Source organism: Blennius ocellaris, assembly GCF_963422515.1.
Source record: "Blennius ocellaris genome assembly, chromosome: 12".
Taxonomy (NCBI): Eukaryota; Metazoa; Chordata; class Actinopteri; order Blenniiformes; family Blenniidae; genus Blennius; species Blennius ocellaris.
The window spans coordinates 8,022,226-8,046,166 of record NC_137661.1 but is presented as its reverse complement, the minus strand read 5'-3'; the positions used below and the strand labels follow the sequence as shown (position 1 = coordinate 8,046,166).

General features: G+C 44.0%; 1 protein-coding gene across 1 annotated transcript; it reads right to left on the bottom strand.

Annotated features, from left to right (window-relative positions):
• Positions 1–6,939: 6,939 nt before the first annotated feature.
• Positions 6,940–23,570, bottom strand: crtc1b (CREB regulated transcription coactivator 1b). Its single transcript, XM_080505697.1, has 14 exons — positions 23,439–23,570; positions 20,972–21,088; positions 20,274–20,449; positions 19,236–19,289; positions 18,882–18,976; positions 18,287–18,372; positions 18,162–18,205; positions 17,490–17,713; positions 15,966–16,117; positions 14,051–14,287; positions 13,020–13,106; positions 10,618–10,704; positions 10,349–10,523; positions 6,940–7,796 (listed from the first exon to the last, which is right to left on the bottom strand). The coding sequence occupies exons 1-14, from the start codon at positions 23,562–23,564 to the stop codon at positions 7,585–7,587; spliced, it is 1,872 nt and encodes a 623-aa protein (XP_080361823.1). The 5' UTR covers positions 23,565–23,570; the 3' UTR covers positions 6,940–7,584.
• Positions 23,571–23,941: the final 371 nt, after the last annotated feature.

Here is a 23,941-nt window from a genome sequence, read left to right as displayed (position 1 = left end):
ATGAGGACGGGAGGAAGTTCAACGGACGTTACATCAGTTCTTCATACTGGATTTCTGCATCATAACACGGTCTTTATAGCCTGAATGGAGTTATTGAGGGGTAGATTGATTCACAACGAGCCGTTACCAGGCTGTGGGAGGAGGCAGGAGAAACTCCACAAAGGACCTTGTTTTCCATTTTGCCTCGGTCTCACCATTCCCAGACGGTTTTCAGTCTTACAGAGCAAAAGCTGAAAAGACTTGTCCCATTCAGGATGTCCTCCGGAGGATCCAGAGTCTCACTATCAAGACGGCTTGTAACATGTCAGCGTGTTGTTTTGACAACCTTCTGAACTCTTTTGACTTCAATGTTTCTCACAGGAAAACGTTCCAGTTCAATTGTGTTTTCGTGGTCACGGCCGTGTCCCATGAGGGTCCTCGTGGGTTGTATTTTCTGTGTAATGGCCACTTCTGTGAACAACCTACTGTCTGAACTCCTGGTGTGAGCGGCTACATTTGACTACACTTTACTATTTCCAGGGGATGTTTTCATTCTCACTTATGGTCGTGAACTTTGGGGTCATAATAGAGAGAATTGTCATCATTGATGGACTTTGAAAACAGTGACTCAAGATAACTTTGTAATGGTCGGCACGTTTGAGTTTAACTGCTAAACTCGCGAATCATCCGCTGAACGTGTGGATCTCATACATGTTGTCCTTGTTGTACAAGAGTTAAAGGGGGGGGGGGGGGGGGGGGTGTAAGTACCAGACGTGGATGTTTTGAAACTGAACAGCTTTTAGTGGAAATCAACATTCTGAACATTTCACAGGCATGCACATATCCAAAATAATCTTTTAAATTTACATTTGAGAAATACAGGTTACAAAATAGAAACGATAATAAAGACAATATACAACAGGATTGAAACGTCATGCATGTTCACAGCAACATGCTGCGATGTTGTTAAATGACACTGGAGAGGTCTTCTCTTTTCTTTTTTTTCAATTAGCTTATTATGCAAATCAAGACTATGTGCAGAGAAAAATCTGTCTTCGACATTCAATTTAATTGACATTTTTCTTTCATCTTATAAACAAATGGTCACATAAGAAGAACCACATGGCAACAGATAAATAACTACAGATCCTTTACTACGACTTACAGGACAACAGTGATATAATGCGATTCTCGCTATAAGCTTTAAGTGCAACTTAAACTGAGTTTTTAAGAGTATTTTTTTTCCAGAGCCTTTTACATGTTTTAATGAATTGTAGAGTTGTTTATTAAAAAACAACAAAACAAAATCACTAATTATAATAATAATAATAGTAATAATAGTGGTATTAAAGGGACATTTTATTCAGACCCGTCACACTCAGGGGACAAGCAGTACAGGCGGAGCAGCAACTCTTTCCTGTCATTCAGAGATCAAGGACTCGTCTTAAAACACAGACATCTGCTTGAGCTTCACTCGTCCACTTTTTTCAGTTTGAGACCAAACTTTGCTTCAGTGCTTCATTACTTTTTCCTTTTTTTAAACACAACATTAAGCTGTGTTGAGACGTGATCCATGCGGGAAAGTGGAGTCTCAAACTAAAAGGGGGCAGCCAAGTCCAAAACTAAACAGAATATAAGACGAAACAAGTGTGAAATCAGATGATCGGAAGATTTAACGTGTCAAAAAAATGGACCTTTGACCTTCGCTTTCCGACCTTCCAGGGTTCAACCTCAAACTCTGAAAAGGCTCAACTTCAGCTCTGACAAGGGAAGATTGATTTGATCACTTCCCTGACAATCTGATTGGTTTATCTACTTCCACCAAATGTGTACAATGTGTACTACAGCGTGTCGGAGCAGCAGGATCAAGGCATTATACATACGAGGGGAGAAAATTTTGATTCAAGACTGAAGCTGAAACCTTTAGAAGAATTCTGGAGTTGACAAAGGTTAAAAATAAATATAAACCCTAAAGACAGTATGAATATGTCAATAAGGCTGAAAAGATGAAAACCATATTCAAATTTAAAAGAATAATGATTCATTTTAAAGAATAGGGTGACAAAGTTGAGAATAGCAAAGTGAAAAGTTAGGAATAGGGCAAATGTTGAGAACAAGGCAAAACGTTAGGAAATAAGAATAAAGTTAAGATGTTGAACAAAAATGTCAATGTTAGGAATAAAATAAAGTTAAAAAATCCAAGTAACTATTATCAAATATTCCGAACCAAGTTCCCATGTAGAGAAAAAGAAAAGGCAACATGTATAGAATATGATGTTGAGAACAACATTAGAAGTGAATATTGTAATAAATGTGTAGAAAATAAAGCTACAATGGTGAAAATGAAAACAGACAAAGAAAAAGGAAGAACAATGTCAACAACAAAACACATACATTGATGAAAATAAACAAAAAATCAGATTGGCTTTCCCCCAAATTCCAGACTTTCCAACATTTCCCACCGAATCTTAAATTGAATAATGAAAATGATCCTGCTCATATTTTATTGTCACTGTCGCCGTAAATAAACTGTAAATGGTCAAATCTTTCACCGGGGGTTAAAAGTTGCCGTTGTCGTCGCAGACCTGTGACAATGAAGAAGACGACATGTCCCTCATGTCTTCCACTGAGAAGGACCGCCAGGACCCGGACAGGACGAGACGTGACGCCTGTCTGGATCCACGCTCTCCTTCACTACGACACACTGAACACAAGAGTCTGCTGGACGAGAGCACGACAACCTGCAGCTGCTGTCGTGACGTGAGCACCACGTGGCAGAAAAAGAAATGATGAACTGTGGAGTGACTCAAAAAACAAAACGAAACAACAACAGATACATTCGGAGCGCCGTTCCTTTCCAGCACGAGAGTGCAACCTGCACTGAAGTAAGCCCTTTCTAGTTTTGCATCCCCTAAAATCTTCACAGATCAAAGAAAAGAAAAGAAAAGAAGAACACCAGGGAAAAAAAATAGAGATTACAAAGGAAAATAGAGAATTAAGTCTTTTCTTTTTGGCATGGAAAAATATCTCCGGAGTTTACATCTGGTGTGAAACAGTCAGCATTCACAATCGGGTAGGACAGTCTCTGCTCATGAACTAGGAAGTCACAAATAAAGTGCGAAAGCGACGAGTGGACTCCACGTTGCACAGAAAAAAAAACAGAACGCAGCCAAACCCAAAAAACAGGACAAAAGAAAAAAAAACAAAAACAAAACAAAACTGATACTTCACCCAAATCCGGAACCTGACGTGAGAGGCAACGATAAACCACGACGGAAAATAAACAATCCTATCAGATGTGTGAAAACACACTCCACTTCAGCATAGCGAGAATCAAAGCCCTGCACACGACACCATCACTGACCCTCACCCTTTGGGGCTGGCGGCTGCTTTTCACACTGGATGGACTATGGAGCTTCTGGAGGATGTGAACCTGGTTGACTTTTGACTTTTACTTTCAGGCCACGGCCCGCGCCCTCCTTCTCAGCCAGGTGCGAGCCGACCGGAGTGCCCGTTCCAACTGGAGTACCAGGGGTGTCGTGCCGCCAGTCGGGAGGCGGATTGCAGTTGCTCAAGAAAGCCGTGGAGGTCGTGCCCGTTGGCGGAGAGGCTACAGGGCCATTCTTTAAAAATCAGAATCGACTGTCTCGCCGAAGCGTGAAACGGCGTGCAGACTGATGCTACAGTAGGAAAAGGAAGGGTGGAACAAGCAACAGTCTGATTCCTTGGAGGAATGGGGGGGGAAGGGGGGGGGGGTGATTGAAGGACTGAGAAGAAGAAGAAACCCGGTCCAACTGTAATGGGGGATTTGGAAAAATAAATAAATAAATAAATAAATAAACAAACAAACCCTCCCAAAACATTGGGTCATTTGGCGAAGAGGCCAACCGTAGGACAAGTGCCACTGAAAATACATTCTTTTTTTTTATCATTCGTGACGTAGCACTGCACAGAGATGGAGGTAAGGAGAGTCACTGAGGAGGTCACTGTCGCAGAGCACAAACCCACACATGCACCCCTCCGGACTCCGCGATCGTTATGTTGCACGAATCAAACCCCCGCGTCGCTATAGGAGGCGCCGACTGTCAGCTTTAGTCATGCATTTTGTTTCAGCTATATTGTATGTACAAGGTCAGTGTGGACGGCGGTTATTCAGCAGGATGAGGGGGGGGGGGGGGGGGGGGCAGGAGAGCTTCGACCACTGCCAGTAACGGCAACACAACAGTGAGGTTTGAACACTTATCTTATTCAGGCGTACAAACCCTTTGTTGTAAATGTGTGTACTCTGTGGAGATCCACAGCACTATTTGTATACAGAGACTTAAAGGAAAAATCCCAACACCATTCAAGCAAATGTCAGCGTTTCTATTTTTATAGGTTTGTTCTGCATTTTCTCACAAGCAGTGTTTTATTGATTTATCATTTCTCTTGTGACTGGACCCCCCCCCCAAAAAAAAAGGTTTGTTTACCAAGTATTTACATTAGACTGAGGTACAGAACAAAAAGCAGGGTGAGGAAATGAGCGTTTTCAGAGAACAGCTGGATTTACGCTTCGCTGCCGTTTTGGTTTTGGTTTTATTTCAGGGCACGTCGTCATTCATTGATTGTCATTTCGCTACTGCAGCCCTCTGAACACACGAGATCCTCCGCTTGTTCGACCCCTTTCACTTCAAATGGCCTGTGTGGCGAAGTCGGTGGAAACATCGGCACAAGAGATGGAGCTTCGTTGTAAAGTTTGTCTTGTGACTCAGAATTATGCTGTATATATTGTATCACCTGAAAATAACTTCTAATGACCCTTAATCTGTAAAATATTGTCGTTAAATTGATTTCGTGTTCAATGAGAAGAACAAAGTTGGCGAGTCAGTACCAAACTCTCAACCAAAAATCAATAACTACATGATATTCAGGATATTTTAAGAAGGGTACATTAGAAACAAATGGAAATTAAAAATATTGATTGTGGAGGTGTTTTTTGTTGTTGTTTTATTTATGGCGCTTTAAGGACATTGTGATGAACTTTCATTGTCATACCAATGACAAGAGAGAAAATTCCTTAAAAAAGGTTTATACAGCATTTATACCTGTTAAAGACGAATTAAATCAACTCGCTGTGGGACGTCACGACTACGAAGGAGTACAAGCCGGTCCTGGCAGCCAGGACAGCCACCGTGATGAAAACCATTTCGTTAGAATATATATATATATATATATATATCCAGCTTCACTCTGAAAACACATCAAACCAAACACTCCAGTGGGATTTTTCCTTTAAGGGTCCATTTTCTTTTTGTCCTTCTTTGCATAGGAATCACAGATCTGTAGAAGGTGAATAAAACCGGTGGTGGAGAATTTAACAGGAGACCATTGAACTGTGACCGGAAACCAAACGTGATTCCTTTTTGAGGGAGTCAGCAGTGTGTGTGTGTGTGTGTGTGTGTGTGTGTGTGTGTGTGTGTGCGCGCACACTTCCCATCAGCGCTTTTGGTGAGTAAATGATGAGCGCGTCTGTACAAAATCAAGACAGTTACCAAACATGACCTTACAGACCGCCACATGACTCTCAGGGAAACTCTGACAAAAAGGCTGAAGACGACTCATTTGGCTACAAATGCAAAGTCGCTGTAAATTTGACTGATTTTAGGAGACAAAAAAAAAAAAAAAAAAAGTGTTGTGAAAGTTGATTCAAGTTGGGAAAGTGGTGTAAACATCCCTGACTGTGTTTTTATTTTTTTATGTATATATATATATAAATATATATAAAACTGGAACAGGGCAGATCATGGTGCTGCGTTAAATCTATTATCGATAAATAAACTCCTATTTTTCTGTCTGCTTTCTTCCCAGTGTATTAAATAGGTGAAATAGACATCGAAGGCTGAAAAATATTCTATTCATAAGCTCTGAAGTCGGATGTTTGCATCCTAGTCAAAACAGCCGCTTAGAAATATTGAACTTCCTTCTGTCGACAACAAAAGTCAGGTGCGATTTTGTGAGAGCTTCCCTGTCAAGGAGCAAAAAGCCTCCCCATAATTGCACTCCTCCTCACACACTCTCAATCCTCTCTTCTTCCCTTTTTTGTTTTGTTTTTTTTCTTCTTCTTTTTTTTTGCCACCACTTTAAAAAACATCAACAATTTGGCTATAAAGTGTACTGCTGCAAAATTACAGTACATTGATTTGTCAAACTTTACACAACGCAACCACAAAGATCACGGACCAAAATGTTCCTCTGAAATACAAGAAAATGTCACGATACGAAAATACGTTGTCGCAATAGACACTTAAGAACAGTAGAATACTCCTGTAAGGCAAAATCAGGTGAGTTCACAGTGACGACTTAAAAAGATTTTTTTTTTTTTTAGCGATCTCTGCTTTTTAAAACAGACGCCTTTCCTCCGAACTGAGAAGAAGCTCTGACTGAAGATATACGGAATTATCTGTGTACACGTTGGCTTTTCTCTGGCTGAAAATTAATTTGGACGCATTATTTGTTTTGTTTTTTTTTGTTTCGTTTTTGCGAAATACAAAATACCTGATGATTTCGTCGGAAAAAACAAACAAACAAACAAAAAAAAAAACAATTTAAACAGCATGAAACCGACCTGTTTTTCTGAAGTTCGCGACATTTTCTGAAGCCTTGCTCCAAACAAAAAAAAATTAAAAAAAACAAACTGATATTCAAATTCGGCAACACTGACCACGACCTACACCAGAGAATGGCACATCGAACACCGAAGAGCAACTATGGGGAGGTTTTGCACTCCTTCATTAACCAAAGTCCAACAAACACATATATAAATATCGTAGTTAATCAACAACACAGAATACATCAGTGCAAGTTTACACTTGACAACAGATAGCATTTTGGCATCAAATTTAAATGATGAAATGGGAGTACAAAATCTTGAAACAAATAAATAGAACGTATAAATACACGAAGCGTTAAAAACATACAGTACATGATGAAAATAACATTTGGTTGTCAAAAAATAAAGCTTTGGGTGTGAGATAGAAAGCCATTATGGCATGATGGGGAAAACCGATTCATCTTTTTTGCAGGTGTTTGGGCAAACTGCCTGTTATCTCTCTCGCTCTCTCTTTTTTTTTTTAAATACACAGCCGTTTAAAACGGGTTTGGTTGAGCCCAACGTCCTGGCAGCGTCCTGCTACAAGCAAATATCAACAAAACCAACATTAAAGTGGATATGGAAGAAATAAAATCGGGTCAAATGTGCATTTCTCTTGGAATATATGTGGCATGTAATGGTACACTGTAAACACAGCAGCCGAGCAAAAGCGCTGAGCGACCGATTCTCGTTCCAAACGACAGCGAGGACACTCCTCCGGGACGCCGCTGGACGTCTTTTTTCCCCCCCCTGGTGTCTCTTGGCGGCGCGTCGTCTCAAAGGGCTTCACTGAGTGGAGGGCGAGGTTGGACAGCTGGACGGCCATGCAACGAGGGAGAGGGTTTTATCCTGCCCTTGCTCTTCTCTCCATTCACAAGTTAGTGCGTCTTTTTTCTTTTTTTTTCCCCCCTTATTTTTCTTCTTTTTTTTTTTCCCGACTTCCTCTTTGTACCCGAGCTCCAGCCGGCCTCCCTCGTTTACAGCCGGTCCATCCTGAACGTGTCCTCGGTGGCGGGGTCGGCCAGCACCATGTCGGGGTCGTTGAGCATGTGTAGTCCGTCCAGGGTGAGCGGGTCGATCTTCAGCTCGTCCAGCGGGAACTGAGAGTCCGCGTCGAAGCTAACGTCGCCGACGCCCGCCAGAGAGTTGGTCAGCTCTTTGGAGAGGCTTGGCGGGGATTCACCTGTGACTGAGAGACGTGAGGTCGGTGAACACCGGGCCGGCTCGGCAGGGATGAGGTGACTAGAGCCCCGTTTCCACCGCACAAAAAGTGCGGGTATAGACCGGTTTAGTCCGTTACGGTTCACGTTTCCACCGCAGGAATGCGGAAACAACCGCACCAAAGGCGGTCGCTTTTCCGCAACCCTTCCGTTGAGGTACCCAGGACCATGGAACCGGTCTGAGTTTAAGGAGCCGTCTGCTGATTGGTCAGGGATTTACTACACACCCTCAATATTTTAATATATCGGCTGGATGAATCCTCTGCTGTCAGCGTGGTCAGCTTTTTTTTTCCCTTTTCTTTTCTTTGCTGCTCAGCTTTAGTGTTGGTGGTGGGGATTGGGACTTTGCATGGCGTTGGAGCTTTCTGTTTGCAGCATAACGGCAGTCGCCGCTTCCGTGTTGGTTCTGAGAGAGTGAACGCTCCGGCGACTTGCCCCGCACCCGGCTGGCTGCGGCACAGAGCTGCGCCGGTGCGCTCCGAGGCTCCGAGCTTCTCTGCATCGCGTCCGCGGTCCTTCCCCGCGATGCAGCAGCACTGACCGCGAGCACGATCAGCACGGGGTGGCTGCTCCTGCGTTTGAGCAGAAAGCTCAAGGCTCCCGTGTCCCGGAGCCCTCGGGTGCGGGGCAAGTCGCCGGAGCGTTCGCTCTCTCAGAACCAACACGGAAGTTGCGGCTGCAGCTCTGCTGCTGCAAAAAATAACAGCTAACTAAACAACAAGTGCAAAGTGGAGGATGTAAACAACAACAGAGGATTCATAAGATCCAGATCTGTAGCCAAGCTGAGACGACTGTTGTAACGTCACATATCTGCGGAGCTCTTAAGCCCCACCCACTTTTAAAGCTCCTTTCTGCGGTGGAAACGGGTACCAGATATGGCTCCGGTTACGCTTTCCGGTTACGCTCCGTACCGCTCCGTTCCGTCCCCGCACTTTTTGTGCGGCGGAAACGGGGCTTAAGGCCTCGTTAACACTGCAGGGAAATGAGACGCAATTCTGAAGTGGCTCGTGTCCGACCTGTTTTGTGGCCGTGTGAAAGCGCTAATTCAAAAATAATTTCACACCAGACCCAGGCCTCGTTCATATGTGGTACCGATTCGGATATTTGCCGACATGCGACTGCTTGGTCGGCTCGTATGTAACGACCACACTGGCTGAGCAGCGTTGCCAGGTATGGCTTGTATCCCCCAATTGGGGAGCAAAATTCTCCTGCTTTTTTTTTTTTACCTTGTATATTTTGTGCTTTCAATGTGTTTATGGTGTGCTTTTTTTAATTACACATAAAATATTTTTACGGTCTGAACAGGATTTCTAGACAGGCTGAGATTTGGGCTGGTTTGTATTGAGGTGTGTGGGTTTTACATTGTTTGGCCTGAAAACCGTGAATCACATCTGGCAACCCCGGCACTGACCGTCCATATGTACCTCTGTCAAGAGGGTCTTCTGTGCGGTGGGGCCTGAAAACATCGGGTCTGATCACGTTGACACGGGAGTCTGATAGAGGTTGCGTTTAAATGTAATATTAATGATCAGGCAAAAAATAAATAAAAATTGACTACCAGCAAAAAAAGATTGGAATTGAACACGAAGACCTGCAGTGTGAACGGAGCCGGATCCACACTAATTTAGACCTCCAACCTAAATTGCCGTACGATTTTCCATTTCACATATGTCATTGTGATTTAAGATTTCTGGGCAGCTGAATGAAGCAGTTTTGAAATTGCACACAGACATAACTTTAAATCTAACCATCCAGGAGAGGAGTGGAGCTCAACGGAAATGGAGAACAGCATCTTTCGAGGTTGGTTAGTACAAGGAAACTTTGAACCCGGTCACACAATACCTCACTTCAATTACGCGGTATTTGCATGAATTGTCCATTTAACAAGCCATCTTCTATGGTTAATTTAATCTAGTGTTTTTCAACCACTGTGCCGCGGCACACTGGTGTTCCGCCAGATATAGTCAGGTTTGCTGTGGGAAATAATCCAATTTCACATTTTTTTCTAAAAATCATTTGCTCTCACAGCCGCTGTCAGCTGTGAGGGCAGTGTGTTGAAGAGTAATCATGTATAAATACTCTTCGCCAATAGATGGCAGCACAGAACTTTGCCGTTGAAATCGAAACTTAACAGACGCCAGTCTCGTTAATCACCACCACCTGCGCTGCTCCCATCTTGTATCAAAGTACTGTGTCAGTAACAGTGATGGAGAAGTTTTTAAAAGGAAGAATCTAACCAGGATATCAGTTCTGTGTTCATCCATCAGGTCCAGGTTTCACACTGAGTGAGTTTTTTTTCCTGTATTTATTTGATTCCTGTTGATGAAACTTTGATGAGAATGACTTTATATTGTTAATATAGGCTACAGAGTTTCACATTTTAACATTTTTGGGTGGTGGTGTGCCTCCAGATTTTTCCAAACATAAAAGTGTGCCTTGGCTCAAAAAGGTTGAAAAACACTGATTTAATCTATTTAGATACATTAGAATCCATAGTAGCTGACTGTATGTGTGTGGCTACCTGTGAGGATGATGTTGGGGATGTTGCTGTGGCCGCTGTAGCCGAGCTGCTGGGAGTCCTGCAGGCTGCTCCCCGTCAGCCCCATCATGGCCGCCTGGGTGTAGTTCAGGGTGGAGCACTGGCTGTAAAGGCTGGTGGAGCTGATGGGGCTCTCGATCATGTTGAACTGCTCCAGCTGAAAAAGCGGAAGGCGCGACGCGACACGGAAAGAGGGGTTACAAGGGCAGCATCGGCTGTGGCCGCGCGTTGAATCTTCGGCGAGCTCCCACCTGGTGAGAGAGAGCGTTGGTCTGCCTCGACGCCAACTGCTGGTCGTAAAAGGAGTCGCCGAATATGCTGCCCACCACAGGGATGTGCTGGCGGGAGGAGAGAGAAAGCATAAGTGGGGGGGGATTAACACAAAACAAACTCCAGAGCAAGTCACAGAGATGTGTCGACAATTACAGGCACGCAACCAAAATTGAGCATAGAGGGAGGCCGCTTCAGCAATGAATAACAAACAAACAAACAGAAGAAAAAAAACAAGCCAAAAACACCAAGTCACAAAACTATCGCACTGAGCGGTGAATAAAGCAGATGGTTTTCATGGCGAGGGCTGTCGCGGTTAAGATACGAGAGGGTTTTCAAGATGATAGGAATACAGAAAATGTGACATTTTCAGAAGGATCAGTCTAAGACTGAAACTTCTTAATCATTTTAACGTGACAAAAAAAATAAAGACACAGCATGGACGTGTGAATGTGATGCGTTTTTTCTTCCTCCAGTGCAGTGGCGTGTGACCCCGCGGCAGCCCCCGTTCACCATGAAACAAACACAAATTGACTTATTAAAGGGAAATTTTGGTATTTTCAACTTGGGTTTTGTTCTAAAGTTTCTGTGCATTTCTGCTATCAGCCACCGCAACACTCAACTCACCACCGTGGCGACGATTTGATGAAGCAACTCTACTTTTTTTTGCTCGTCGTCGGGATTATCTGAGAAGGTCCTGTGTGACTCTACATGCGGTGGTGGATCAAATGTCAGCGTGACTGTTGGATGGTCACAGAAGAAGAAGAACACCGCCCAGGTTGACAAATGCTGGAATTTCTCTTCGTAGATTTAGTTGCAATGAGAAAAGCACCACTGAACACAAAGTCAACACTGTGTGGATGGTTTATTTTAGTGGTGGAGTCCCAGTGAAACCATTAATACAACTCTCGCCAGTCGCCGCTCAAACCTTTCACCCCAGAGAATCAGTGGAGTGTCGCTCGTCACTTTGAGTGGCGTGTCGCTCCGAAGAGCTCCAGTGTGAAATCTGATTATCGAAATAGGAGTTTAAATGTTTTCTTGCTGTTTTTCCTGTTGCAATAAAATGTTTTTTGACTTTATATGGCTTTTTGCCATGACGTAGTCCTGTACCTTAAAAGAAAAAAGTCCACCGAGCACCTGAGGTGCAGTAATAAAACATGCTGCCAAATGTTTTCCTGAAGACGAGGGAAAAGCTGTGATGACCACAGACACTCTGCCGCAGGATGAAAACCGGGGGCACATTTTAGTGTTCTAAAGATGTTTTGCACTCACAATTACACCGGTGCTCTGACACAGGCGACCGCAAGGGAATTTTCTAAATGTTCCATTTGAGTAGTTTGACGAGTTCATGTAACACGGTGCGATTTGAAAGGTTCTGTGAGGAACATATTGTATTCAATCTTCTTTCAACATATTCTAAGTATTCTCGGAAAAAAGTGCCGGAAGTTGATAGTTTGACTTGTTTACAACTTACAGAAAAAAAATAAAAAGAGAGAAAGAAAGCATACGATATGAATCCCGTCTGGGAAATTCCTTCCTTGCATTCAACCCATCTGATTTGAAGTTGACCTTAAATATACATATTAGGAGCAGTGGGCTGTCGGGGGTCAAAGGTCTTCCTCAGGGACCCACAGCGGTGACCTGTCGGCTGCTGGGCAGTGGGATTTGAACCTGCGAACGTCCAACCCTCAGTCCCCCTCTCTAACATCTCGCCCACCACCCGACAACCCTAAAACTGTGCGTTTAGCTCTAATAAGTTCTAATAAAGTAAATGTTTTTCTCATTTTTTATTTACAAAAAGCCCCCAAAAAACAACCGAAACATTTCATAATTGCCCGCCACACTCACCCACCCGTCCCCACTCTGCTCCCACCGACTGTGGGAACTGACCAAGATTAAAAGAAGAAGAAAGGTGAGATCTCTCAGGGATCCAAAATACGACTCATCTGTTTTTCTTTAAAAAAAAAGCATTGTAGCCATTTTTTTTTTTTAGATTAATAGATTTCATGTTAATATATTATACCATTATATAATCCTATTTTATATTATATCATATTAATAAGTATTGTCATGTCCCCAAAACACACACACACACACACTGAAACCCGCGGCAGTAAAACATCCGAGCCTTGTTCACACACGACGTCCGGAACATCCAAGGAGACTAAAACATTTCCCAAGCGACAAATGTTCAGGGGCCTCCAGCACAAAACTCTCCCAATGTTGTCATGCACACAGTGAACGGTGACGGTGACGATGAAGGGATGAGTGGTTAACTGCAGACACTGTCCACGATTAGCTCCCCCCCCCCCCCCCCCCCCCCGCACCCCCCAGGAGCAAAGCCCTTCCCCGAACAGCAGCCAGCCAGTGGGTGGGCCCTTACTTGAGGCGAGCCGCCGGGGGAGAAGCCTTGATTGGAGACTGGGGAGGTTGGAGACTGAGTGGCTGGTGAGCCAGTCTGATTGCGATACTGTTGGAGGGAAGAGGGTTAGCTCGCACGAGGCTTCATGCCCGTCACACACACACACACACACACACACACACACACACACACACACACACACACACACACACACACACACACACACACACACACACACACACACACACACACACACACACACACACACACACACACACACACGCACACACACACACACACACACACACACACGACTGAAAGGACGGGGCGTGAGGCGGCCGCCGACCTGCGATAACGTAAAGAGTGTGCAGGGCGGGACATGACACCGGTGAGGGACACCGGCGTCGTGTCCACATTTGCGTAAAGACTGATATTCAGATTAGGAAGGAGCGACTGGCCACACACTGCTGGTTTTACTGGTGGAGATGAAATCAATGCATTTGATCAACATCTGAACCTTTTTTAATAAACTCTAATTCAAATCGCAAATAAATATCATTTGCACTCTTGTGGGCGGTTGATCAAATGAATTTCTAGACTTGATATTTGGTCTTTTTTGTCAAAGTAAATGTCACATCTATATTTGTGGCAAAAGTGCTCGGTCCCTAATGTGGCCAACTCATAGTGACAATAACTTCTCCATCGCTCTTTCTATGATACAGACCACTTATCACCTAAAAACAAAATGCAAAAGGAAAGTAGAATTTGTTGATTTATTCAATTCAAAATGGTGGGCAAATTATATCTCTGAAAATCATTAAGCCATCAGTATAGATATGTTTCTGCTGATAAGATGATTTTCGCCCTACAATAGTAAGTAGCACAGAGCAGGGATGCATTCTGGGAAGCTGAAAAACTCTCAGGACAACAAAGTGGTCTAATGAACGGAAGATCAGGGGGAAAAAACAAAAACACAAAACGCTCCCGGTCCATTTCGTCAAACTTTCCCGCCTCGTCTTCCCCTTCCTCACTAAAACCGTCTGGTTTCTTACCGAGCCGATGCTGATGCTGGCGGTGGTCTGGCTGTCTGGGGAGGGGCTGCTGACTGCGGCGCCGGGGCTGCCGCTGGAGGCGAGGGTCGGCAAGGTGATGAGCTGGATGCCCTGCGGCAGGGCCTGCTGCTTCTGGAGGTCGCTGAGCAGCTGAGCCTGGACCTGAGCCGTCAGCTGGTTGAACAGGGGGTACTGGGAGAGCTGCTGCTCCAGGGTCAGCGGCTCTGTTGGCAGCGCCTGCAACAAAGGAGCACGCGAGGCAGTTTCATCCAGCGAGGTACGTGCGGCATTAACTGACGGGGTTGGAGTCCACGCTGAGATTTGATGCTGTTTGTTTGCTTCATTTAAAAAAAAAAATACACCGTGAACCACTTGTTTTTACTCATATTTGTGTAAAATAGGGACTTGTTGGGACGAGATATCCAGCCGTATGCAGGCAGCGGTGTGAGAGGGTGACCAATTGTACGAATTCCCAGACTTTCAGATAGTGGAAACGCACTAAACTAAGAGAATGAGACTCTAAGCTGAAAACTCCTCATTGCTGTAGCCCAGCCATCTGCCACCCCTTGCTGGTTAAAAGAAGCCATTTCAGCTACTGTCTCTTTAAAGCTCCTCTCGCAGACTTCATTCTGATGGGCTGCCTTCCAGGAACGCCAGTCTCTTTAACAACTCTGCAGCCTGGCAGCATTGAGGACGGGTAATTTGACACGAGCCTCTGGCTCACTGCTGATGTATTGGAAGCAGCTGCAATCAGCATATGAACAAGTTTGCAATACGCTGGCGTTTCAAGCAAATGATCAGAGCGGCCTGAAGCTTTGTTACTCCAAAACATTCGGTAAATATGAACAAGGGCAGTGTAATGAAAACAATATCGATGCAAGACTTTCAGGTGAAATTAAGGTTGGTTCTGAAGTTTTGACCTTCGTTTCTGGAGAACATTACAACAGAAGTAGAACTGCTCTTTGCACTGGTTAACAGGCTTAAACCCTCCAGCAGCTGTAGAAAACAACCTCTTTAATGGTGAACGTTCAGAAAAGATTGGATTTTAGCCACAACTGTCCTGTTTGACACGAGGCAAGGTGTGTATGGAAGGAGTTCATTGTTTGTGGTTCACTGTCTCAGTCTTTACTAAGGACAGCCCACTGCTCTGATCTTACTGAACATTCATTTCGAGGAACAACGTTATCGCCCCGTAAAACCATAATTCAGTGAATTACGGAAGAGAACACATCACGTCCTAAAACTGCACGCTGCTTCAGTCAGTTGTCAGTTTATCTGCCTTGAAACTATTAAGAACTATTGAAGCTGCCAACTTGTGTTTGTGGTTTCATTTAGGTGAACACAAGTCCACAAAAAAATATAAAGTGTGGTGCAAACCTACAATTGCAGTCAAGCTGGTATTGCGGTTATACATGTCCAGAGCAGTGAAGTAACCTTATGAAAACTGCATCATAGAAACAAAAAACACGCAGTGAGAGAATCTTTTCATAACACGCATTAACAAATGAACGACTATTTCAACAAGTTGTTAGATAAACGAGGATTCAGCCAGAGATATTTGGATTTCTATTTTGGTTTTTAAATTAAAACGTGTATTTGGTCAGCTTATAAAGGTGCTTAAACAAGAGGGAGTTTACTTTTACTTTGTATTGCAAATTCAACTCAACAAATTCAATAACAGATTTCAATAGTGACATTAGCCAGCTGCTCTATGAAATATAAATGACCTGCAAACTTTCCATCCAAAGTCCACTTCTCCAGCCTCCAGGCCTCAAATATACACTGGTTATAAAAAATGAGTAGCATATTGCATACTTGATCCCTCAAAAGTGAACCAGGTCCAGTGCAGTTCGTCGCCACTGGCAAATTTCGCATAAAAGACAAAGCGATCCGCGAAATGTTCCGGCTCATTTACCTGTGTGATGTTAACAGGCGAGGAGAGGGTGGGTGACAGCTGCTGCGGCGACTGCTGAAGATGGAGGTCAGAGGTGAGGATGAGCGGCACCACGGGAGGCTGACGGCGCTGTGCCGTTACCGTCATGGTCGGCTGAGAGGAGGTGGGGATCCCTGAGGGGCAGAACGAAATATAAGCGATGGCGAGGAGCGATCACGGCTCTGAGCACAACACCATGTCGAGTAATGAACGGGACAATCTTTTTGACCAACAGGAAAACAATGAAATTATGTTGTTGTTGTTTTTTTTTAACAGAATCAGTAGGTTGACACTGTAACTGACGTTTCACGTGACTACACCTAATATGTTTAAAAAACAAAGGTGTTTACGCTGCAGCAGTGGGCACAGGGACAACGATGTAGTAGGTATGCCGGGCCATGGGAGGGCGCTGTTGCTTGATTTTTGTAATGAAACCACACAGACATGTGCAGAGAACAACATGATATAAACCTGAAGAAAATGAAGAGAACTCAAGATCCATATGGACTGATGATGCATCGGATTCTATCAGAGGAGATCCTCAACTATAAAACTACTGATATGGACGATAAAACTAGTATCCAGACCGTAAGTAATAACGCTACGGTTCGGCCATGTTTGTTTACAAGTGGACGAGCAGAGGGAGGGGGAGAGATGCGCATGTGCAGTAACAGGCTCTGTAGCCTTTCCACGTTGGGAACTGGGTTAAAAACTTTGTGGATATAGTGTTTCTCCACGCTGGTGCAGTGTAAACTGACCCCCCCACACCTGAAGAAAGTTTTGCAGATACACTCGTATTCGTTGTCGTGTAAACTGGGCCTCAGTGATGCTCGGATAGAAAAACCACCACTAACTCAAACCGGCATACAACTAGAGGCAATGATTACAAGTGAACGGTAATTGTATATTGTTAAAGCTTTAATTGTCTCAGACCACTTCACTGTTGGTCACATTCACACGTGATGGGTGAGGTCCAGTGCTCCACCTGCATTGGGAGCAATTTGGGGTGTGGCGTCTTGCTCACAGACACTCCAATGGAGGATTGAACCGACCACTGAACTAGAAGACGACTCGCTCAACTGACTCAGAGTCGCCATAATTATAAAGTAAAATCAAACAAGCAGTAAAGTTTTATTCAACATATTTGATAATACCACAAACGTTGTTTTCTTTTTTGCTTCATGTTAATTGTCACAGTTAAAAAAATGACAGAAGTCCAGGCTGTAACACTGAACTGTTACTGTGTCACTGACACACCGTCTTGTTTTAACTGTTCCTTCTGAGCTGTACGATGTCAAATGCATATGAAAACACAAGCTACCTGCAGCTGACGAACATCCAGCCATAATTAAACGTCTCAAGGGTCTGAAACATAAATTTCAATTCCGTCTTACGCGAGACGATTCATTCAGTGATATGAGGACTTTTTTACTATGACTTCTGGACACAGGGGACTGTGCGACTGCTTGGTAGTTAGTGATCAGTGATGGAGAAGCCGCAGGTTACCGTGACTGGCAGCACTGATGCCCAGGTGGGTGAGGTTGGTGGTCAGGCTGCCCGTGCTGTTCGCCGAGCTGAGGGAGGGGAAGGCCACAGGGTCCTCGGGGTCCAGCGGAGTCGACAGCGGGGGAGGGAACTGGATGTTGGTTAAGTCGGGTAGCGACCCCCCGGTGTTGTGCGCAGCTGGGAGCACGGAGGGGTTCAACTCCTGGTCCGGCGATGGGAATATACTGGGAGAAACACATTTGTCGTGTCATTTGTCTTCCTTGTGGCACTGGATATGTACTCAAGACAAATTAATACCACAGCACATAATCGTGATTTCCTTTTAGATAATAAGCCTTAGAAAGAGTTAAAAATAGTAAGTTGCCTCAAAGAATGGCTCTCGATTCAAGACAGTCTTACTGCAAATACTGGCATAGGTCCTTTCTTTGATAGGATCCTTTTTTTTTAATGCTAATTTTCTCCTAATATCTTCAAATTAAAGATAACAATAATAAAACTGCATCCAAGAGTCATAAGAAAAAGTCATATATCTGATCTTTGTTGTGAACGCAGCTAAATCTGCTGCATTTCCACAAAGTGACTGTACCGAGTGTCCGTTCATGTAGCACTGCCCTCTCCAAATAAACTAAGAAAGAAAGACAGACAGAACATGAATCAAAACTTGCCACTCACTTGATTCCCGGGACGTCACACGTGTTGGACTTGGGAGAATCATCCTGAGGAGACAACACAGGCATGAGCGGAGCACCTCACACTGAAGGTGTACACTTTGCAGCCCTCCCCTGTCCCGCCGGTACCTTCTTGTCATCCCACAACTGTTCCTGTGCCTCCTGGTCTGCATTCGACTCCGAGCTCTCCGTCCCAGGCACTGTTAGCAGCAGTACTAATTAGTGAAACGGCAAGACTCAGTTGCTTGCTACGGCAAAATACACAACAATTCAAATCAGTGAAAGAAATGAGTCATCAATATCGGAGCCAGTCATGCAGAATATAGCGCTGTGCACCAGATTCCTCAGTCTAAAAATAGCAAGGTGACCACCAGACAGCCTGAGTATAGGAGCCGGCTAATCTCGGAATCCCATTCGATCAGAGCCTCACACATAAGACATGATCAATGGACAATTATCGATTCGCCTTCGTGGATCTTCCCGGATCGGCTTCAGTTGAAGACGCGACTTCTGCACGGCCCGCTGGTCTTCACCACCACGCTGAAACTCTTGCTTTCCTAGAGATCCGTATCCGTTTACCACATAAATGTTTCACCGACAGTGGAGCTCTGCTTCTGTGTGACATCCACCCTCGTGTTATTCCAGGTTTGCCGCCTGCACCAGTACATTGCACATTAATAAATAAGAACCGCTCGGCGTGTCTGTAATTGGATCTCCTTTTTACCTCGTTTGGGCTGCAGCTCCTGTGATCCCCCTGCAAACACCTCCTGGGGCTTGGGATTCATGGCGCTCTGGTGCAAGGCAGAGTCCGAGTTTGTCCTGGACGTGTTAGAAAGACGACACGTCATCAAAGTCAGTGCCACACACTGCTGGAGAGCCACTGGAAGAGCTTCACATCCCACAAGCACCAGGTTACATTACTGACCTTCATTTTGCCACCGCTGGCCATTATGTGGCCTTTGTTTGAAGATTTTAAATTTAGTAGCAGCAGTTTTTTTAGTTTTTTTTTTTGAAGTGGGCTGTGTGGTAGTATGGCCTCGTTATCATTTTGGCAGGTAGAGAAAGGGGTGTGGCTTACCTTCTCCAGCTAGTGTCTGGTGGCGGGGAGAGGTAAACTGAGCTGTAAGGACAGCTGTCAATGTGAATTTAGTCAAGGCGAATGAAGCACAAAGGATAAAGTCAAGATTTGAGATAAGCTTCGTTTTAAAACGGCACCCGATACGTCCAACCGCACACAAGTGTAGGATTGACAATTTTGATCCTATCCCATGCAGCTAAATGGGGGGGGGGGGGGGGGGGTAACTCTCCATAAAAGACCCATAAAATCATCATTACAGCCTGTTTAGTAATTCTAACATTATATATCTGGTTGTAAACGGCAGTTATCAAACTAATAATAATAATAATAATGATAATAAGCTTAACTTTAAAAGCAATAACAATTCAAGTTAATGAATCGAGGTTGGTTTTTTTTCGTTTAACAAAAACCTTATAAAAAACTATTTTAAATGCAATTAGAAAAATGCAATTGAAGTCCTTTCCATCGCAGTGATTCACTGTTAATTTGCAAGATTTCTGGAGTTTTCAACATGCACGTTTTCATAAAGTCACCATCACGGAATTGCTTTTTAAGAACTATGCGACATGCCGCCTTGTGCTCTTCCTTGGGTTCTTCTCTGTAAAAAGCATCTTTAGATAACGTGGACATTTGAGCGCGATACAAACAAAAATGATTGACACCACAGTTTTGAGGCAAACGTGTGGTGAGAGCACACTTTTTAGCGATGAAGTTCTCTAAAACTATTTGCCCAGAGGCGTCTTGTGATTCGCAAAAACACATTTGGGAGAATTCACACATAGGTTCTCGAAAGAGGATCATGAAGTAAACCATAAAGTATGGTGGCCCGTAAGCGCCAACACAATGCGACAACAAACAATTGTTGCTGTTCACAAAATGTTTGAAAAAATTATGGAAACTGAGAACTTTACTGCTTGTGGCTGTCTTTTAGTTCGCTATTACCAACGTTGTCACATAAACCAGGGTGAAACACAGGAAGTCCAGTTTTTACTGTAAGCAAAGCAGCTCCGGAAGCAGATTCAGACCAAGACTTCTGACTTGAACTCAGACCAGAGCCGAGGCAAAATCAAGGCCGTCTGAAAGGATATTTGACGTCCGTGTTTGTCGACTGAAAGCGGCCGGCGATGGGGAGAAGTGATGCGGTTCCGGTCGCGGTAAACGCGCTCCACCAACCCGTGGTGCCTGGTTGTCCGGCTGGTATCCAGCACCGAGTTCTAGGGGTGAACACACCAAGTGAATGAGGCCAGAAGAATGCACAGCCTGCCTACAGCTCAACACTAGCGGTGCACAATGTGTTCATTTTTAAAAAAGAGAATGAGTCAAGCCATGGGCCCCCCCATACTGATGCTTGAGTTGGCAAATGTATTTAAAGATGGAAAGCCATGACAAGCAATGGTGTACTTTAAAATTTAGAAACCAAATTTCACTGCAGGGTAAAAAACAAACAAACAAACTATTATAGCTTTTAGTACACAACTTCTCCTTTCACTGTGGAAGCGTGATGAAACCTGGCGGATTATGTTGTTACTGCCTTTACAGCCAACAGAACGCCTGCAGACTTTCTCAAATAGCTTTTTTTTTTTTTTTTTTTTTTTTAAAGGAATTAACTCTTTTGAACCAATCTTTCACCAAACACCGCAGTAGCCGCCACCTTTATAAGCACCGACAACTGAGAAAAAGTATACTGGACTAGAACAAACCATTGATTTACCAGCCAAGAGAGGCTAAGGGCTCACCTGAAAAGGCAGGTCAATGTTGCCATTTCCAATCTGATTGACATTGGGCAGTGAGCCTCCATAGTACTGTCCACGATTCTGCCCTAGTTGCAAATACTGGGTCTTCTGTAACTGCAACTGTGCAAAGTAAAATTGCATGAAAGCATGAGTGAATGATTGATCCGATTCACAACCCAAAAAAAAAAAAAAAAAAGAAGAAAAAGAAAAAGAGGTGCTGAGGATGAATGATGCATGTGGTTCTACAGAGAGATTAATGAATGTATTAATTGACAGATGAAACAGGGGGTGACACAGGCAGATGTTTCATGAATAATCAGGAGGCAGACGATGGTTCACATCACATCAGCTGGTGTGAATTGACACCTGACGGACAGCTGGTGTCATTACAGTCAGACTTTCCATGTAACAAACCTGGCCATTACATAAACCACATGTCTCAAAACAAAGATCAGACACAAAAGTCATGTATGTGGTGTGGAAGAACATGGCGGTGGACGACCTCTGACACCAAAGATGAACTGGACGTTGATAAATGGTGATCAGAACTCGTGCAATGGGTTGATGTGTGGGTGGTAACACAAAGAAGTCAGGCAGAGACCATAAAACTGAGCAATTAATGTGATTATTCGTTTGCCTTGCATTAAATATAAGCACAGTTTGGAGTTACACTGATGCGGCACAGTACGTTTGCACCATTTCCAGAAAACGGACCAACAATTAGCTCAGACGTTTCCTGACAACAACACAGTCCTTGACATTGTGGTCGACAGAGTCCAAACTATTAGTTGATTCATTGATTAGGTCATCTTCAGGAAAATAGGCAACTATTTTATTTTTGGTATAAACATTTTATTTGGTGCAGACTTGGTTGCCAAAGACAAAACAAGGATAACTACAGTCGGGAAACAGTGTCATGGGCATTTTTATTTGGATTCTTCAAGGCCCTTTACCCTGAATGAATCCATTGATTATTGACTAGTTGTTAAAATGTCAGCAAGCAGTGGAAAATATCAGGCTTGGCCTGAAGTTGTGTCTTTAGATTGCTTTTGTGCCACCGGTGACTGCAGTCCCAAAAACTATTCAGGGTTCACTCAGACAACAAGGTGACATCTGCAAATGTGCACATTTTACAAAGTAGTATTTATGTTTTTAAATCCCCCCCCCCCCAAAAAAAAAACAACAACAACTACTTGTTAGTAGTGAAATCAACCCCAAAAAATCTCAACATTTGTTTTTTATTCTGTTTAGGGGACTGCAATTTTTTTTCAAATTCGAAATGTTTAGTCGGGAAAAACGGATTACTTTTTGTATTTGTTTTCTGAATAATATATCAATACCAATATATCGCCTAAAAAGAAAGAAGCAAATTACATGTAAACTGAAATATCTAAAGAAAATAATACAAACTGAAAACCAGCCTTTCCAGAAGTGACTTGCCAAATAAGCTCTTAAAAACACAAAGTTGGTTGTAAGTTGTAGTTCTATATGAATCATTTACTGCTTAATTGTATACAATTTTAAACACAAACGCTGCACAGGTTCTATACATGTAAAAGAAATATACGCGCTTTGGAAAATAAAGTTATTTCTGGCAATTAAAGCGATGAAGAGAGGATAAATGTAAACAGAACGAAATTGTCGTGACCACCTTTTTGCCTTAATAAAAAACATGATTGCGCAGTTGCATGGTTTTTTTTGTGTGTCACACCTGAAATAAACTTGTGTCACGGGAGCGTTTATGTGTTCCTAGAAAAATAGCTTCAAATCTCATAATGGCATCTGGGCGTTTATCTTCGAGTAACCTCAAATTAGAAACACATATCGTTGTGACGGCAAAAAATATATAATAAAACAAAATAAATAAATATAAAAATGTGCTACAATAATTCGGAAAGAACAATTATCGCGATAACAACAGTTTGTGCCCGTACTGCTTCGTCTTGAAGGTAAAAATAATCAATTAAATCCCAGCTGTTTAACATCTGGCAGGCTGACCACAGCTGCTCCAGCCGCTACGGTCACATTTCCTCCAGTTTACTTTGATAACGTGAAAACACGGTGGGCTGTTGTTGTTTTGCTCGTTGTTGTTGTTTTTTTTGGTTTACTGCAGACGGTTTGTTTAACCATCAGCAGACAAGAGAACCAGCTCGAGCAACTGGAACAGGTGCACATTAATCACGGCTCGTGCGAGCCCCTCCGAGCCGCTCGAGGCTGCGCAGCCCCGCGGCTGCTTCTGCCGGAGTCCCGCCGCGTCCGGAGCGGCGCGCGGCGGGACTCCCCGCCGCGCGCCGCTGCGGGCTCGGGACGGTAACGTGAACTTTTGGGCGACTTGACATCCCGACGTCCAGATTTATCTCCGCAGTGGACGGCAGCTGCCAAAACAGCAATGCAACACAAACGTAAACAGCCCCGGGAGGCGGGAGGAGGGGGAGAGAGAGAGAAGGGGGGGAGGAAGGGGGGCTCTTACCCGCGCCGCTCTGGTGATGTTCAGGTCCTTCATCACCTCTTCGAACGCCGCGGTCTCCTCCGCCTGCTTCTGATTATGCAAAGCGATTTTCTCGCTAAATTTGCGAGGATTGTTAGAGGACGCCATCTTTCCCTCTTCTTCTCAATGGAATGTTACGCTACGCGACACGCCGGGGCCTCGCGCTGGCGTCATCACGCAACGGTCGGCTCGGCGCGTGTCTGTTGATGTTGTCGCCTCCTCGCCACAGCTGCTGCTGCTGCTGCTGGAGTTCAAGGCGAGGCGGGTTTGAGTTTCACCTCTGGACCACATCTACCACCGCCGCCAGGGAGGCTGCGTGCCGCCGATCTCAAATACACAGAGGACCGAAACATGTTAAACTTGGACGAAGTCACGGGGCAACATTGAAAATATCAACGAACCTTTTTTTTTGCTTAAACATTGAACGTGGAACGAGCAAAGCCTAATATTACATTTTGCACAATTTAATTTCAAATAACAAAAAC

What these genes read in the sequence shown, in the direction of transcription:
- crtc1b (XM_080505697.1), bottom strand. Translation starts at nt 23,564, where the DNA reads ATGGCGTCCTCTAACAATCCTCGCAAATTTAGCGAGAAAATCGCTTTG. An exon ending in ACATCACCAGAGCGGCGCGG is followed by an intron (nt 21,089 to 23,438) that starts GTAAGAGCCCCC and finishes TACTTTGCACAG; the next exon opens with TTGCAGTTACAGAAGACCCA. An exon ending in CATCAGTGCTGCCAGTCACG is followed by an intron (nt 16,118 to 17,489) that starts GTAACCTGCGGC and finishes TCTGCCCCTCAG; the next exon opens with GGATCCCCACCTCCTCTCAG.